Source organism: Zea mays, chromosome 1 (genome assembly GCF_902167145.1).
Source record: "Zea mays cultivar B73 chromosome 1, Zm-B73-REFERENCE-NAM-5.0, whole genome shotgun sequence".
NCBI classification, from domain to species: domain Eukaryota; kingdom Viridiplantae; phylum Streptophyta; class Magnoliopsida; order Poales; family Poaceae; genus Zea; species Zea mays.
This window is the reverse complement of record NC_050096.1, coordinates 55,370,102-55,388,755: the sequence shown is the minus strand read 5'-3', so window position 1 is coordinate 55,388,755 and position 18,654 is coordinate 55,370,102. Positions and strand designations below refer to the sequence as shown.

General features: G+C 40.5%; 1 protein-coding gene across 5 annotated transcripts; it reads right to left on the bottom strand.

Annotated features, from left to right (window-relative positions):
• Positions 1 to 6,886: 6,886 nt before the first annotated feature.
• LOC103634615 (ABC transporter E family member 2) lies at positions 6,887 to 15,374 on the bottom strand. Of its 5 annotated transcripts, none has more exons than XM_008657124.3 (12): positions 15,046 to 15,374; positions 13,463 to 13,548; positions 11,953 to 12,050; positions 11,700 to 11,817; positions 11,464 to 11,553; positions 10,712 to 11,016; positions 10,436 to 10,631; positions 10,152 to 10,334; positions 9,308 to 9,577; positions 8,205 to 8,450; positions 7,400 to 7,532; positions 6,887 to 7,326 (listed from the first exon to the last, which is right to left on the bottom strand). In XM_008657124.3, exons 1-11 carry the CDS (start codon positions 15,146 to 15,148, stop codon positions 7,413 to 7,415), a joined length of 1,815 nt encoding a protein of 604 aa, XP_008655346.1. In that variant the 5' UTR covers positions 15,149 to 15,374; the 3' UTR covers positions 6,887 to 7,326; positions 7,400 to 7,412. The 5 variants fall into 5 exon arrangements, with proteins under 5 accessions (XP_008655346.1, XP_008655350.1, XP_035819599.1 ...); XM_008657128.3 differs by having other exon boundaries at positions 12,560 to 13,548; positions 15,046 to 15,307; XM_035963706.1 differs by having other exon boundaries at positions 11,700 to 11,857; positions 12,560 to 13,548; positions 15,046 to 15,271.
• Between the last annotated feature and the right edge of the window lie 3,280 nt (positions 15,375 to 18,654).

Genomic DNA, 18,654 nt, shown 5'->3' with positions numbered 1-18,654 from the left:
TTTGTGATCTACTTGATATGTGATAATAATGATTTGTTCAAAGAAAAGGATCACTAGTTGTAGAATTCTCTCTTGTGCAAAATAATTCTATACTTTGTCTTGAGCTTAGGACTTAAGTAACCAAAACTAAGGATAAAGCACAATGAAGAGACCATCTCTATGTGAAGGTACAAAAGGGTAAACTACTTCCTATCATTTACACATGTACCTAGACTTACCTCTTATAGGCATATTGCATATCTTTAAGTTACAAGAGGTAGAAAAAGCATGTCTTTGCATAACTCTGCTTCATACCTAGTTTAACCTCTCAAAGTTTCATTCCTGCTTTGAGGCATTTTTGTTACAACTAGGTGAAGTGATATTCTTGTCAAAGAGCTTAAATCTTACCTTGTAACGAGGATAAGCGACCTTTGTTCCAAAGGTGGAGGTTCCTTAAGTTTCTTTGAACACTCAAGGGTAAATGCATCAAATGTTTATAACATGCTTTCTTAAGTGCGTAATCTGTCATGAGCATCATGTTTATAGAACTATAATAAAGCTTAATTGACATATCTTTTGATCTTATATATCTCTTTTGGTACCTGCTCTTAATTCATATTTTTGCTTATACCAAGGTTCAATGTGTAGAACTTGCATCCTCAGACCTCACAAATCCTAAAGTGCATTGATCTACACGTATTCATCACTTGTATGCACAAGTTTAGGAGGAGCAATTCTCTACACATTAAATCCTTGAGACTAACCTTTCTTCAAGTATATGTTGTGCTTAGTCTCAAATTGAAATGGAAATGGAGTTTTGAGCAAAGGGAGCGCTTCCACTTCATATTCGTTCGGTATCAAACACCCTTGCTAAAACTCATGTACTTCAATTCCATATCTATTGAAAATGACTCAATATTTCATCATTTTTTGTGCTTAATGCCAAAGGGGGAGAAAGTATTAGCAAAAGAATCGCACCACCACCCTATTTTTCTGAAAACATCTTAAACTATTTCTTTACGGGGGGTTTTTTAAATGGCTAAAGGAAAAGCATTTGAAAAAGGGGGAGAATCTTTAAATCTTAGAAATGCTCTTAAAATTTCATTCTTGTTCCTTAGGCCATATGCAAATAATTTTGAAAATATTTTATCAAAAGTTTGCAAAAACCATTACATGTGGTGCAAATGTGGTCCAAAATTACAATCATGTCAATATCACTTATATTCACTTAGAACTGCTTTCATTTCAGTAGCTTATGAACACTAAACCAATTGTAAACTAGTTACAATTTCATACTTCATTTTTGCTTTGGTTTGTGTTGGCATCAATCACCAAAAAGGGGGAGATTGAAAGAGAAATGGCCTTAAAATCATTTTCTTATATTTTGGTGCTTGATGACCTTCACAACCATTGGGACTAACTAGTTTGCCTAGTCTCTGATTCACAGGTTCATAAGATCAACAATTTAGTTTCTAAGTCACAATCAGCTCAGTTCCAACCAAATAGGGGTAAAACATGAAATAGATGAACTGCCAGTAGTTCTACTCTTTGGATAAGTTCTAAATACCCTGAGGAATCTATTCAACACTTCTAGAAAGGTTGGAAATCTCGAAATCAACATATCACTATTGTGGAGCTAGTATTGGACAAAAGAAGATATATGAGTGAAAGAATCAAAATGCAAAGAGGATTGGACTAAGGCAATGAGGATGCAACACCTCAATAGAAGATATAAAAAGAATCCAAGACTCAAGATCAAAAGAAGCCCAAAAGAATCAGCAAAGAAATCCAACAATGGGGCAACACAGACTTGCACCAGCCTCCAGCGCACCGGACTATTCGGTGTGCACCGGACAGTATCCGGTGCCCAGGCTGGCGTGCCCGATGGACAGGTCGCTCTTGGGAAAACTCAGTGCCCATGGCTAAAATTCACCGGAGTGTCCGGTGTGCCCAGGGCCAATGGTCATCTTCGCTAACGATCGACTGCCACCACGACTGCCACAATCAGAAACAGTCAGAAGTCCAGAAGTAGTCAGTGACGTCAGGTCGCACCGGACTGTCCGGTGTGCCACCGGATTGTCTGGTGAGCCATAAGGGCAGATGAATCCAACGGTCGACTCCAACGAGCGACTGACGTGGAAGGCACCGGACACTAAACAGTGTCGTGTCCGATGCACACCGAACTGTCTGGTGTGCCCATCGACAGAAAGCTACTGCTTTCTGTCCAACGACTATATGAGGGGTTAGGGTCTATAAATACTACCCCAACTGGCCATTTCAAAGGGTGGGAGCCCAATCAAGGCATATAGTAGACATATCCAAGCCCTCCCAACCACCTCCATTCATTGGAACATCTCATACACAAGAGTTGAGCCACATCAAAGCCTCACAAGTGTCACAAAAGAGAGGTCAAACAAGAAAGAGCTACTCATGTGTGTTTAGTGATAGTGCCTTCTGAAAATCATTGAGAGAAAGTGTGTGCTACATCTTGTGATCATTTGAGCGTGTAGTTTTGACTCCCATTCATCTTTCTCCAAACTTTTTGGAGACTTGTAAAGCTAGCAAGAGACAGCTAAGTGTGTGGTGGTCCTTGTGGGGGCTTAGTGATCCTTGAGATTAAGAAGAAGCACTTGCCGGTCTTGGTGATTGGTGGAGAGAGGGAAAGGGTTGAAAAAGACCCGTCCTTAGTGGACTCCTCAATGGGGATTAGGTTCTTGGTGAACCGAACCTCGGTAAAACAAATCACCTGTGTCACTTGTGTTTATTGCTTGTGATTTGTTTGTTTTCTCCCTCTTTAAGTTCTTTTGCACTATTCTTTGTTGATATTACTTTGTGTTGCCTCAAGTTAAACTCTCATATATAGAAGCAACATCTTGCAAGAAAGAACTTGTGTTATTTCTCTTCTCATCTGAGCCCTTTTGCATTATTCTCCATAAACATTTTAGTTGTGTTGCTTCTGTTAATTTCACATTCTTTGAAAGCAATACTCTTTGCAAGAAAAGGACTTAGTTTTATACTCCAATAATTTCTCATCTTGTTCTAACCACTAATCAAGGGATCAAGTCCTGGTTCAAAGTTATAATTTTCAGGTTTCGCCTATTCACCCCTCATTTAGGCGACTTTCAGTTCCATCACTCATTGCTAGTTGTGGCTCTATTCAATCCACATTTGCATTGTGTGAGTCCACAACAAACTTATTTTTCTTGCAGTTATACAACAATTTCTCTAATCTGTCATCTTGCTGATCTGCTAAAACAAGAAGAGCCTACACAACTATAATGAACCCTCTTAAATAGTTGCCTTCTTTTTGTAATTGCTAATAATAAACATGATGTTTCTATAGAAAAAGCTCATTAGTCTGAGCTAGAATACTTGATGGGAGTGATGGCTGCAATGCAAACAATGTTGATGCTTGCATCCAAAAAAGTTCATTTCTAGCACCCAAAACTGGGTGACATCAGGCAAAGCCCACGGATGCAATATCACTCCATCTCGCTCGCTAACCAGGTTTGTTCCTTCTAAACCCACCATGTCGTTTTAGCGGTGTTCCTGTTGGATTGGACATGGCTGCACTTGAGTCGTCTCTCAAGCTTGCTGCATGCAGTTGATTGATTCTGCAGTAGCAAAAAAATATCTATCCGCCATGGAAAGATTTTGGAGTAACGTGAAGGATGGAATAGTCCTTACAGTTGCCTATCCGATGTTCAGAACATCAAACATGCAGTTTTAGTCTGATAGCACATGTTCTTCCTTCTATTGTTGTTGATCCTTTGTCCATCTTCAAAGACCAGTATGGAAGTGAACGTTGTTGCAAATGGAGGTATTGGTTTCTTCACTTACTCGATGAGTGCTCGTGCGTTGCAACGGGAATATATAATACCAGTATACTACGATAACTTATATATAAAATGTGTGTTATATTGTTATGAGAAAATATTTTATAATCAATTTGTGATCCTAGCCATACATAAATTTTGTTATTTTAATCTAGTTGTTTCACCACTACATTGCAACCATCAGTATCATGTCGACTTCGATATATGCCATAATTTGTATGGTCTCATCATTGGAGAGCACGTTCCACGCATGCCGGAAGAAATTCCCTCGTACATCGTTAGTCATCAGACACGCACCACCATACACTCTTGCTTAAACAAAAAGGTAAGTGTGTGTGTTTGCAAAGAGAATTAAAGGCAGGCCGGCACAAAAGCTACCCTGACGGTGGCGAGGATGACGAACTGGTCACTATTGTCGATCCTCCTCTGCATCACCTCCGGCGCCAATATGACGCCACAATCTTCGATATAGTAGTCGTCGAACGCGCGCGACATGATGAGTACTGATGACTCTTGGTTGGGCTGCCAAACGAAGTGCACCTCGGGCTCATCAGCGAGGTAGTACCCCTGGTCGTTGCACCACCGGATGCGCTACCCCACTACATACATCATGTTCGAGGACACTCACACAACGTTAGCAACGTCCATTGTCCCAGCGCACAAGAATTCATGTCCGATCAGTAGCGACTTACGTGGCAGGTTGGGCTTCAGGTGGATGATGAGCTGGACGGCGTGATGGCGTCGTCGTCAGATGCGGTGTCTAGAACAACCCGAGAGTCGTCGACGTTGGCGACAACCATGAGGCCCCCTGCTTAACGATGGACAACGCGGTACAGCTGCTCTGGACCGCGTCCAAGCGGCGGCTTCGCGGGAGCTTGTCGTACACCGTGGCGCATGCGACCACGTAGGACTGCTTCTAGAAGTCGAACTGATAGTCGACGAGCTTCTTCTCGTCATCGATGAGCGACACCAACTTGAGCGCCTCCTACTCATGGTGTTTGTTCGGGGTTTCAAGTAACAAACATGGATTCATGCTTGGCGTTAGTTTATGAAAATGACTCACAAATCTGATCCATGGAAAAAATATTACGAAGAATAAATGTCACGCATGCAAAAAAGGGGAATTTAAGTATAAAATATTATTCAAACAAAAGAAATTGCATGCAAAGCTCTTCTTTAAATAATATTACCTTCATCCAAAAATATAATTCAAGAATCTCAGTGATACTTATCTACTACTATGCATTGTGCAAGGGTAGCAAGTAAGTTTGGTGAGAGATGTAGTAGATGTGTTTCCTGTCATAGATGCAGACATAAACACACATGTGGTATAGCGGTGGCTACTCTTGGTCTTTGCTTGAGAGGTCACGGGTTCGAATCCCCTTGAGGACATCTGTGTTTTTTTTTAAATTTTAGCTAGACGTGGGCTGTACGGGCGAATGGAAATGAGAATGGGCTTTGTGGGGAGGGAGAATGAGAAAGATAGAACAAAGAATGGAATGAGATAACATAGAATGATGGCAGAACATGGGAATGACAGAACATGAGAATGAGAAACGCGGAACAAGGAATGGGAATGGTGGCAGAACGAGAATGACAGAACAGGAATGGTGGCAGAACACAAAATGACAGACTACTCTTGCAGTCTTAATAAGTAGTAGAGATTTCAATTTTACGAGTCTACTCACACTCCGTTGCAAATGGAGGTATTGGATGCAATATACATAGCTTAGTTTGTATTGTGCGAAAATGATCGGCATACTACAATTCAACCTTCTGCTAGAGAGCTTGGGCAGCGCCGACATATACTTAGCCTATTGTAGCTAGTTTTACTTAAGTAAATAGCTAAAGTTTCGGTCCGTATCGTGCATTCTTGCATATAATTCACACCAATTTTTGGATTTTGTGCACGGATGGAATGAAAACTGGGTCACCAAGGATGAGTAGTTCTGGTTGGTCAGCTCTTTCCTATATTTGCTTGGGCTCACATTGGTGTATTTTTTCTATTATTTATACTCATTTATCATATGGTCCATGGATGATAAACTATATGGAATATTAGATTTGCCATGAGCGTTTGCGTATTCAAATACATTGCACTACAATACTTGCATGAATTTTCACGACAAATTACTAAGGTGTTTGTGGATGTTGAGTGTTTACTTTAGCTTAATCAATCTTGTGGTTTTTTTAATGTTATTTATGTTGTTCACGCAAGAAGATCTACATCGTGTTTCGCAAGATGGACACGTCTATCACATTTCACAACATGGGTGCCACCAACAATAGCCTGTCATTGACTCGGACGAGCAGCAACAGATCCTTCAACAATTTGTGTGCCGTCGCAACGCATGGACACTTAACTAGTAACCTACAGAAGAATGCTTGGACACAAAACTTGTATGACTTGCATGAATGGTGGGCCACTATATATACATGTGATTGATTTTGTGATGAATTCACTTAAAAGAGTGAAGGTATGAATGATGTATTTAAGAAAACATTCCATAGGAAACTTTAAGTTTCAGAATTCTTGGTAGAATACGTTTTCAGCTTTCCAAGATGAATTTCGAAAACAATTTACTCTCCCATCCACGTTGATAAACTGTGAGGGGACAATCAACTTGTACGAGGTGATGGATACAGATAAACGTGAGGATGAAGCTAGAGTCATCTTTATTTCAGATGATTTGAATATATCATGTCCTTGCAAGAAGTACACTACCATAGTCTTTAATATTATTTTTATCTCTAATAAAGTATAAATAATGCAGGTATATTATGCAAGCACATCCTATGAGTATTCAACCAGAATTATACTATTGATTTACCCCCTCAATGTATATTAAACAGGTGGAGAAATAATGCAAAAGGAGCCATATATGGATGCAGGACATAAAGCCACGGTGAGAATTTGGCATCACAAAGTACAGATCTTCACCGAAAAATAATATCCATCGCATTGAAATGTGCAGTTTCCACCTAACACTTGGGTGCGTAAGGGTTGATCGGGTGCGGCGGATAGCGTGTCCAACTGGCTTGTTCGTTTCACCGTCCCGTGGATTAATAAATGAACAAACTATCGACAATCAGTTCACTTGCTCATTCAAACAAAGTTTACAAAGGACGAGTTACAATCAGATAACCAATAAGCACAGAGATTTATCACAAGATTTCACATTGTTGCCCAAAAACTTCAATGTAATCTATATAATCGAGGGTCAAATATACTTGATAGCAAAACGACAGTACAGTATTGCTTAAAAACAGAAATTAGTTCCCCCTCGCAAATCTCATTTTAACACCGATCCTTCTCTTCATATAGGTCAAGCCAACAAAAAACTCAGTATCAACACGGCATGCTCTGCTTTATAAGTTATAACCGGCGCACTCTACTCCTGCAACCAATTATTCAACAAGTCACATGCCATGATGCAGTGGTAGCTTCAAAGTAGCTTCTCCTTTCCACGCTCTGGAAAGATTATGCGACATATGGCTCTCCAAGAAGAATCTGAACAAGGAAAAAGGGTCAGAAAACATATAGGTAGTTCTTTTGCACGAAAAATACACAGATATATGACAACCTGCACTTCCTCATTAGTCATCGAGGTAGTAGTAGGACCCGGCTGACTTCTGTTCCCTGTCCTTTGTCGATTCCAACTTGTTTATACGTGGCCTATAGTTGGTTGGGTCTCTTCTAAAAGTGATGTCGAGATGCTACCAAACGAATGGCAAATGAAAAAGTTAGTGCAGTGAAACAGATAAGCCATTAATGAAGAAATCAAAGCGAAGGCACAGATACAGCAACATAGTTTTTATGTGCAAATCTATTAGAGTTCTCAAATCCTACTGAAAATTGATGTTAGACATCAAGGTGTTAGTAAGGTCTTCAAGAGCCTGGTCTGTTAGAGTCCTCTACGATTATTAACAGCCTATAGTTGGTTGAGTCTCTTTTGAAAGTAGCGTGGAGATGCTAGCCAAACAAAAAGAAAACTAGTACATGAAATTCTAGGTTAATATTATAGGAACCAATGTAAGGGGGGTATCATCTAGACTCCAAGCTAATAAAAGTTGAAGTGCAAATATAATATTATTTGATTTATGAATTATGACTGAGAAGGGCGGGCCTGGTGCAGCGGTAGAGCCTACCGTCTGTAACCGGAAGGTCCCGGGTTCGAGCCCCAGCCTCTGCATATTATGCGGGTAAGGCTTAGCGCTTAAAGATACCCTTCCCCAGACCCCGCACAGTGCGGGAAGCCTACGGCACTGGGTACGCCCTTTTTATGAATTACGACTGAAGATTAATCTATGAGAACTGTGTACAGCTGGACCAACAAAGAGCATGCTATGATTTTGGTAAAAGTCGATATTTTGTTATCCTGCACTTACCGATAAGAATTTATTCATCCCAGATACTAAAGACTGTGGTGCGTTGGCAGTACAGTCAATAGAAGGTCGCCCCTCATAAACAATGACCTTGTCAGCCAAGTATGTTGCCATGATGAAATCATGCTCAACAATAAATGCAGTTTTCTTCGCGTGAAGAATGAATCTCTTGATAACTTTTGAGGCAACAATACGCTGCTCCGAATCAAGATAAGCACTTGGTTCATCAATCAGATAGATATCTGCAGGCTGAATATATAACACAACGTAAGAATGCAAAAGCTGACAATCAATCCAAATAATATAAGATTAGTGGTAAAAAAAAGAAATGCAGGAGTGAAAAAAGTTGACAAACAATCCATATGCTGAGCGCCATTAAAATATTAGGGATATATGGACTATATCATAGTATTCAAGAGATGAACAAACGGAAATTAACAGAAATAAAAAGGTAACTCCCTCTACTGAAAAAGTACATCTATACATTTATAGAACGTAAAAAAGTGCACCGTCTACTGAATTGAACCACTCATAAAACAATACTTTTATGATTGGTTTTGTAGAAACACAGACACGGATGAATAAAAAAAATAGAAGGCTGATTCCAGCTCTGCTATGTTGTAAATGACACTCAGGCAAGTAGTGTCACATGTGACCCATATACTTCTGTACCAGGAAAAGCCATAATACCTCCCTCGGAAGTCGGAAGTGCAAGTCATTTAGGTTTTGTATGAGTCAAATATTCAAATATCTTGGGATTTAGGATAATTATATGCAACAAAATATGTAGTCTACCTAAAAACATAAAATTAATGTTACTAGAATCATTAAGAAAATTCTCTCATTTCACAATGTATAACCAATTTCATTTAAACTTGCTATCTTGTGGTAATCGATGTCCTAAACGACTTTGATTCTCAATCAGATACAAATAATGAAAGAGTAGAAAGACATTTATGTAATTGAAATGCAAGGCATATATCCTCAGATGCAAAGTTGTGAAACAGCTAGAACACATCTATCTTATTCCTTTAACATTATATTATGCCAATCAAAGAAAGCATTAAGTAGACAGAGCAACGTATTAAACAAAACAACAATATTACCTTTCCAAGGCAGAGGCATATAGCAACTCTTTGGAGCTCTCCACCTGATAAATTAACAACCTCTTGGTCCATGAGTTGTTCAATTTGCAGTGGTTTCATCACATCAGACACAAACTGCGGATGCATATAGGAATCCCGAATTTTCTGATGCAGCAAATGCCTCACGGTATTCTGGAATTTCGGGCTAATCTTTTGGGGCTTGTACGACACATTGAATTCAGGAATTTCAATATCAGTTCCTTCCACCGTGTCTGGCTTCAACAACCCAGCCTGTTCAGATATAACAAATAAGAGAAGTGACAAAGGTAGCATAGACCTTGTGAACTTTTTTCTAGTAATCAAAGGAATGCAGGAGTGAAGTCTTGAATAGTACAATACAATCAGAGAAAAATGGAAGTCATTAGCCCCTCAACATGATCCATCTGAATAAGGGATTTGCACCCTTGTATAGCAAGCAGATATGAAACTAAGCCCAACACAAAAATAATACTACAGACCAAAATGCAATCACATAAGATTTTGCAGTACCAACAAATTCACATTAGCAAAAAAAGAACAATGACATGTTCATGTGGTAGACAGCAATAGAGCATAGTGATAACCGCAACTCACTACTATAAAGCACCTAAACAGTACAAAATCAGTGATATATGCATGTCAAATAACAAGATTGGTCTGAACAGTACATGAGGTTGAAACAACTTCCTGATATTGCACATAAGGCAACACAAGATATTCCCAGGACTTAAAATCCTAACCATATCAAGTGGGGGGTGAGGGCTCAGAATGACTATGAGCATAAAAAAAGTTATATAAAGAGGGAAGCCAGGAGGGATGGCATTACCAGCATTCTGATGAATGTAGTTTTCCCTGTCCCGTTTTCACCAAGCATAACAACAATCTGGGAATCAGTAAATTCACCCTCAACAACAGTAAGCTTGAAATTTCCCTGTGTTTTGCTCATAGTAGGGTACTTATACCGCTGATACGTCTCAATCTCCTCAGCATTTTCTTGAGTCTCTGCAATCTGAAAGTACAACAGTAATGTAAGGCAAAGTTCCAAGATAGGACAAGGAGCTCAAGTTCCATCACAGAATAAAGATTTCAAGTAGCATGTGGATATGTTACCTTAAATGTAAGAGATTCATCTCGGAACCGAAGATTTTCTGTTGGAACAAATCCAGCCAAGAAAATATTGATACCCTCTCGGACAGAGAATGGCAAGGTAACCACACCATAAGCACCTGGCTTGCCATATAAACAGCAAATGAAGTCGGACAAGTAATCCAAGACACTCAAATCATGTTCCACAACGATGACATAGCTGAAACAGAACAGGGCTGATGTTGACAATGAATTTCAATGAAAAAACTGTCGAAAAATCATGATAGCAAAATGTGTTACCTGTTAGGCCTAAGCAAGGACCTAACGACTTGTGCAGCTTTTAGCCTCTGCTTCACATCAAGGTAGCTTGATGGCTCATCGAACATATAGATTTCTGCATTTTGCACAGCAACAACTGCTATTGCAAATCTCTGAAGCTCACCACCAGAAAGATCTCCTACATTTCGGTCAATAACTTGGTTTAATTCAAGATCAACACACAGTTCAGATTTCATATCCCTCTCGTCCTTCTGTTCAAGTACTTGTCCTACATTCCCTTGAACAGCTTTTGGAATGTGGTCAACATACTGAGGTTTGATGATTGCCTGAGGAAATAAAGAGATAATCCAAAGGAATCAGAACAATTAAACATTGAAATAAGAACTTACATAAAACTTCCCTATACCCTGCTATCAGGTTCGTGGTATGTTATAAAGTAAGGTATAGCAACAATTAAGGAACAAATATGTATGACTGTTTCAATTATGAAGATAACTACAAAAGTCGAGCAACAACCCTTCTTATCTTTATAGTGATGTAATCATCCACTGCTTGCAACTTTAGATGTAATACAAACATTGTAAAAAATATGCACAGCATTGCACATGTTGCAGGAATAGAAAAGTGGCAAGACCAAAGAGAGCATATGAAAATAGCCAGCAAATGGCGATAGTAAACAAGAAATCAAGTTCTATCAGTTACAGACTACATACTAACAAATACTGCATGAGCTACAATTTTACAAACAGAGGAACTAAAGTGTGAAACAGGACCTTCAGGTTATCTTCCAATATGCGTGTGAAGTAGTTCTGAAGTTCAGACCCACGAAAGTATGTAAGAATTTCCTGCCAATCAGGTGGGTTCTGCAAATTGCACAGGTAAAGTTTCATCTTTTTTAGGTCTATTTCAAAGGAAAGAGAAAAGAGACTTCCTCAAGAAAAAAATACATTAATATAGAATCAACAAATTGGAAAATGAAATTAGGTATGGAGCAGATATTGAAATATACTTTGAAGCGCCCCAAGTTAGGTTTCAGCTTGCCAGCCAACACTTTAAGAGCTGTCGACTTTCCAATCCCGTTTGTTCCAACAAGGCCCAAAACCTGACCAGGCCTTGGGACAGGCAACCTGTAGGTGGCTAGATCAGTAATGCCCCGAAAGGGGCAAGCTTCAAGCCAGATTAGTAGAAAACATACAGATGACCAACAGTGCATAAAAAATATACAAACACAACCAGCACTAAAATGAGATGAGTGTATGTACCTGTGCAACTTGAAGGTATTAGGCCCATATCGGTGAGTGGTATCCTTTTCCAAGTCTTTTGGAAGGTTGATGATTTCAATGGCATCAAATGGACATTTCTGCAACAGAGATTACAGAAGTGAGAAGCGCATTACATCACATAGGCACATCGTCATAGTGGGTGTTTGGTTCAGCTTATCAGCAGCTTCTGCGGCATGGTTATTAAAGCGGTAAAACGATAAAACGTTACGAACCACCTTTTCACCATTTAAACGTTGAAACGAACGTTGAAACGTTTTTTCAGACTTGGCATAAAACAACACGATAGAATATGTTCATACTCATAAGTTGATTATTTGAGTTCACAAAATAAATAGCATAAAAGGAAACAGATCAAGTTCAACACACAAATCTATGCAATTATACAAGTTAGAACTTGCATCTAGGATCAGTAACCATCATCCAACTCATCAATATCAAGAGCATGAGCATCCATGTCTTGATCATCACCATCTTTTCCACTGTTGCTTGCTGGAAACAATGTATGTGCTGGAAACAGAGCCTAACAATTGAGTGACTGAGAACCTTGATTCATAATATCAGATGTCCAGATCAGTAGATCACTTACCAAATAGAGCAGTTGCAGGAGACATTGGAACTTCATGGTTGTAGCTGGAACTCTGGAATGCAGTTGTAGGCGATGTTGGCTGCTAGAGGACCTGGTGGGCGACGGGCCGACGTCAGAGGCAGCCGACTCTGGACGTGGGAGAGGGGAGGGGGTGCTTGGGCGCTGGTAGAGGGAGTCGGGCGCTGGAGGGGGTGGAGGAGAGGAGAGAGGCGCGTGGCGGTGGACGACTGAGAGCGGGTGACGCTGGAGGAGAGGAGGGAGGCGGGCGACGACATAGCAGGAGCTGGACAGCGTAGCAGGCACTGGAGGAGGCTGTCCACGATCCTGGCTGCGCTGCACCGGTTAAGATAGTTTTTTGGGCCTTTGAGAGGCCCAACAATGTAAAACGTCCAAAACATGTCTAAAACGTCCTAAAACGCTTAAACGACGCAAAATGGACGTTTAAACGCGTTTCACGGACATTCTACGTGATTATGTTAAAACGTTCGGACGTTCTAGCCTATAACCACGTTTTATCGTTTAAACGACGTTTAAGTGACGTTTTAATAACAATGTTCTGCGGACTGCCCATTTGGTTCAGCTTACATAATGAGCTTATCGGCGGCTTCTGGCCGCCAGAAGCTGCAGCGGACTGTCAAACGCCCTACTTTTCAGCCCGCTTCTGTGAGAATCGTTTTGGTGAAAATCGTCCAAATCAACGTGAACACACAATCGGTCGAGTCGTCGCGATAAGCGGAATCTGTCACTTTCTAGATCCTAAACCATATGGACCATTTCATCTTCCTTCGCATGTAATCCCCACAGTACTCAGATTCTCCCCACAAACAGATTCTCATAAAAGCTCATCAGAAAAAAGCTGAACCAAACAATCCCCATAGTTAGCTGGAGAAGTTAGAAGCCTACCTTTACACAGATACCACAACCGATGCACAGCTCCTCAGAAATGAAAGCTAGTTTTGATGCCGAAGTTACTTCAATGCAAAGCTTCCCTAAACAGTAGAATAGAATGCTGTCATAATAGTGATCCATGCCAAGCCAGAAACTAGAAGACGTGCAGAACAACAGAGAGAAGAGATCAATATACTGTATCTGTTTCAGTGAAAATTGATGATACTGTATTTGGACACTGGACCTTCACAAGTTACAGTACGAACTAAACATCCAGCAGCATGTGCAAAAAAAATCTATTTAATTCACTAAACAAGAGATATTAACCAAATTTCTACAGCTGAAAAAATGGCCCTTAAGCTGCCGGCGGTTCCGATTCCTCAGATCTTGCAAGGGGACCAACGAGTCAACAAAAGCCCTTTTCTAGCATCGAATTCACCATGCATGAACAGGTTCCCTGGTGGTGAAGCCCTTCCATATCAAATTTTCAGGTTGGTCAGGTAATGTCACAGTGTACCATGGGACCCTGAAATTCATGATTCTAAATACCATACTGGAGGTAGCATTTGGTTGTTTAGACTGTATTTTTTAGCCTGGGTATTGGTTATGAAGGAAGGTTCATGAAGCACGATCACTTTTCTCTAGTGCTCCACATAACCGATGAGTTCTGCTGTGGTTGTCTGACTTATCCCATCCTTGATGTCAGAGAAGGATTTGGGGATGCATTCCAACTGTTCGGCAAATACTATGATGAGGACGCAGTAGCTACATGGATCAAGCTGCGGTATATGCATATGTGTCCACCACTTAGGATTGATGGTGCGATGAGCAGCGTGATGGAGCTATTGTCAGAAACTTGGCCGACCTTTAGATGTTATTGGGATGTGTTATACCACACTAATGTTGTGTTAGGGCGTTTGTTATGCGATAAGTTGCTCGGCTTCACAGTCAGTCGATATTGTATGTTGAGAAGTCCTATGTCTTTTCAAGTGAACATTGATGTGATGCTTCTTCCCGGAGAACGGCTGGAACCATGTTTTAATGTGAGATCTTGCAACTCTTCTATTCAAAGACTATTGCAATTTCCTTATATGAATTTACAAGTGAATGGTGTCCACACAGTAAACAATGGTCAACTGTGCAATATATACGAAGAATGTACTTCTGCAATTCGGGTGTTCCATTCGGAGTGGATCAGGCTTATTACTTAGTCAACTATCAACTACAAATGAAACCTGGTGTTAGCCTTCTATTTTGCTTCAACTTTCAAGTAGGCCTAGGAAGCAAGAGTAACTGTATATGTCTATGTATGCATGCCTTGGTGTAAACCTGAACCGGAAGTAGCAGGGGCGCAGGGGTGTTTCTAAGTCCTAAACCCAGTGCGCCGGATGGAAAGGGGCAAGAGAAAGAATAGGCTAATCAGATTTACTTCTCTCTGTGTTCTTTCTCGCCACCCGAATCCTACCCGTCTTCCTCCCAAAATTCCTGCTGGTCTCCCCTAATATCGTCGGATTCCTCATGGGATTCTGACAGAGTCCTCAGGATCTAAATCTAAGGTCCGAATTGCCAAAGCTATGGAGCGGGGATAGGGATTTTACCAGTCTTGACGACGGGGCAGCTCTTCTTGCACTCCTGGCGGCACTTCTTGGGCTTGCACTTGTCCTCGCTGACGATGGCGATACGGGTCAAACGCTCTGCCATCTCTTCCTACGCCGCCGGCGAAAGGGAGGCTCCGAAGAGGAGCGAGTGATGCAGCCAAAGCGTAGCGGCGGCTGTGGGAGGCAGACCGAACCCTAGGCTCGGGTCCTTTTCTTCTGATTCTTATGAGTAACTTTTTTTTTCTTACTGCTAAAACGCCAACGCGGGCTGTCAAAAGCTGGTTTCGCCACAATAATATTTGGAACGGTTTCGCCAGAATTACATGATGCCTAGGACTAGGAGATTGATGCCCATGACTTTTCCATTATCTAAAAAATAGTAAACATGAAGTTTGCTCTTTTGATATACATTGTTGTCGATGACTTTTTCTATATTACTCTATTTCTATATCTATATCTATACTTAGGGCCTATTTGCTCTGTGGCTAAGGGCATCTTTGGTGTGGCGGCTTAGGCGCCACACCAAACACGCTCTAAATGTGTCACATTTTGTCTAAGGTTAGTCGTCTGAATTGAATAACTAATCTTAGGCAGAAAAGTTAGGCAAGGTGTGGCAACTTAGGTAGTGAACCAAACATGCCTTTAAAACATCAGTTTCAACGGTCCTCTCGCGTCATCTTTTTACAAATAACCTCTCACAACTATTTCAAATTAATCTGTTGCACGTCTATAGATGGCCAAGCGGCGGCCTGGCACGTCATGCAGGTCTGCTGACTGTGTCGGGCCAGCCCGTCGGCTCATTTGATTAAATCAGCGTAAAATGTTAAAAACGATGCAGGAGACGAGGTTCGAACCCATGCCCTGATAGAAGAAGGACGGGAGACACTGGGTGAATTTGTCTAACCAGTAGAATATCATGCTTAAAAGTTTTTAATATTGAATATAAATTGTATATATGTATATACGTTTTTTGTAAAATAAAAAATATAATCGTGACAGGCCGGGCCAGCACTACGGACCGAGGCTACAGCCCAAGCACGACACGACATTCTTGGCTCTTGCAAGGATTATATCGTTTTTTAGACCATATTGGCGCAATAGACTCCATGGTGTTTGATGTTGCTGAATTGGATGAAGTAACAATGATTTGTCACAGTAACAGTAAAATGAAAGGTTATTTGTTGGTTTTAAACATTAGTAATTGCTACGAAGTAGCATAATTTATATGGAGCGGATCCAGATTTTATTGATGCCTGACTTTAGCAATCACTCCATATTTTGATCCATCTTTTTTATAAGTTTGAGTTCATGTGACTTATTTTAGAAACTTGAGCTCACAAACTTTCTCTTATTCGGTCTCTATATGGTGGAATTATGTTATTTTATAATCTATGTTCGTTCAGTCAGTCGTTGTGAATTCTCTTCTACTCGCTCATTTCATTGATCGTGTTGTACCATGGGATATCGCATGAAGTAAACAATAACATCGGTTAGCCAAATCAAAAAATTATTATACGGAGAGCGGAGACAATCAATAAAAAATCTTAAATTTTTTTGGTGGATAGTTTACGTGGGTATTGTTGTAAGTCGTCGCAACGCACGGGCAACCGACTAGTAAGAACCTAACGTGGGTGTCTATCGATACGATGCCTACTGTGACACCCCAGGTGTCTATTTCGCGTTATGTCGAGAGATTTATCCTAATCTCGGATGCTCAGTGAAAATTTCTATTTCCTTATCACACTTATTTCCATTTATCAAGTTACTCATGAATGTTTCACCAAATTTGGAATTATTCGATCTCAAGAACAGCCAAATTTGGAGCTTGTTAAAACTTTTATTTCTCGGAGCAAATGCAAATTCAAAAGTCAATATCGTCTTGCAACTCTCATCCAGACTCATTTATTCGGACTATCGATAGTTGTTATGTTATCCAATCGGTGTCCGAATCCGCTTTCTCGATAATCGGTCTACATCCAAATACTTAATCTGAATCCGCATTCTCCCGCAGAATCTCTTTGTGTCAACCTCTAATTAATTCTTATGCAAATCGACTTGTTTTCTATATATCATAATTCCTCTCTATCTATCAAGCGTATTCTAGAGAATTCTAGAAGTTTAAAGCAAATACTGACATGAAAAGATAAATCCTATATATGCTTAAAACTGCTCGTCTGAACAAATGCAAACTTTGAAATTCGACAAAACCTTATCATCTTGCTCAAACAACTCTATATCAACTCTACAACAAAAGTTATCAAGGGTTCATATAGAGAAAATGCCAAGAAAATATCGAGAGAATACCCCAATTGCCTTAAAATTATAGTTTGAAGCTTTATAATGATACTACCTTGACCAAAGTGAAACTTTTATTTATTTTCAAGATATGAGGTTTGACCTTTAATAAAAATTGTAGAACCTATGTTATACAACAATTTTATATTTAAACCAAGCCTTGATTCAATCTCTAAGAATCTCAAACAGTGCCATCAAGACAGAATAAAAATCTGATTTCAGGATTCGAATTCTTCTAAGTCTGAAATCAGCATCGTTCGGGTCGATGTCTCGCGTTCCCAATTTTTTGTTGAACAACTCAAGTTTTCCCAAATATAAAAGTTGTTAATAACTAATAGGGGCACAACATATTAAAAGATGTCATTCATCCAATTCCGTTTGACATATCTTGACACTCAGTTTTCGCAAGTTTTCACTGTTTTCTAACCCACTGACAAGCCAATTTTCGTGGGTCTATAACTTTCTAACTAGTGCCTGAATCACCTCAATCTCTATACACGATTTGTAGATTATACATCAAGGAAGATATTTTGTGCAGCAACCAAGGTTCGATTGTCAAAAATGGACGTTCAAAGTCGCTCTGCCACCTGCTAAAGCTGGCTGACGCGACCTGAGCTCTGCAGCAGCCGCCCAGCCCACCAATGACTGCAGCAAGCACCCCTAAAGGTGGCAGCCCACCCCCTCCCACCAGCCATCTCCACCTCTTCCTCCCCACGGATCTCTTCTCTCTATCCCTTGGCACACGGCAGAAGAGCCCCATGGCTGCTCCCCTTGCTTCTCTGTTCAAGGCGCAGGAAGCTTTCTCTCCTCCCATGGCGCCTCCCCATCTTCCTCCCTGATGCTCCTCCCCAAGTTCAGGCGCAGGGAGCAGTTCCTATGGCCAGCGCCCCTGTTCCCCTCTCTAGCCCGGTGCCCTCCCTGCGGGCTTTGCCCCTCCCTCAGCAGCGCACCACGACGCCTCTGCTCTAGCCCCTTGCTGCTGCTCTACGTAAGGTTGAAGAAGACACGTGGTGCCTATGACGAGCGGGCCCGCATGGTATTCCATTTGTGTACAAAGTTGCAGATTTTGTGTTGTTTTCCAAAAATCGTATTTCATGTTTGATAGCTTCTAAAATCGTGAAATTTGTTTTGTTGGCTTTCTTATGAAATGCTCTAACTAGTGGATCTATATGTTGGTATGTTTTAGTGAAAAAGTTTTTCTGTAGAAATTCGTATTTAAAAACTGGTTTAGAGAATAAACGAACTTGCTTCTCTCCATAATTTTATTTATAAAAATCCAAAAATGATGAAACATGTTTTGTTAGTTAGATGTTG

What these genes read in the sequence shown, in the direction of transcription:
- LOC103634615 (XM_008657124.3), bottom strand. Translation starts at nt 15,148, where the DNA reads ATGGCAGAGCGTTTGACCCGTATCGCCATCGTCAGCGAGGACAAGTGC. An exon ending in AATACCTTCAAGTTGCACAG is followed by an intron (nt 11,818 to 11,952) that starts GTACATACACTC and finishes AGCCACCTACAG; the next exon opens with GTTGCCTGTCCCAAGGCCTG. An exon ending in TCCTTGCTTAGGCCTAACAG is followed by an intron (nt 10,632 to 10,711) that starts GTAACACATTTT and finishes GTTCTGTTTCAG; the next exon opens with CTATGTCATCGTTGTGGAAC.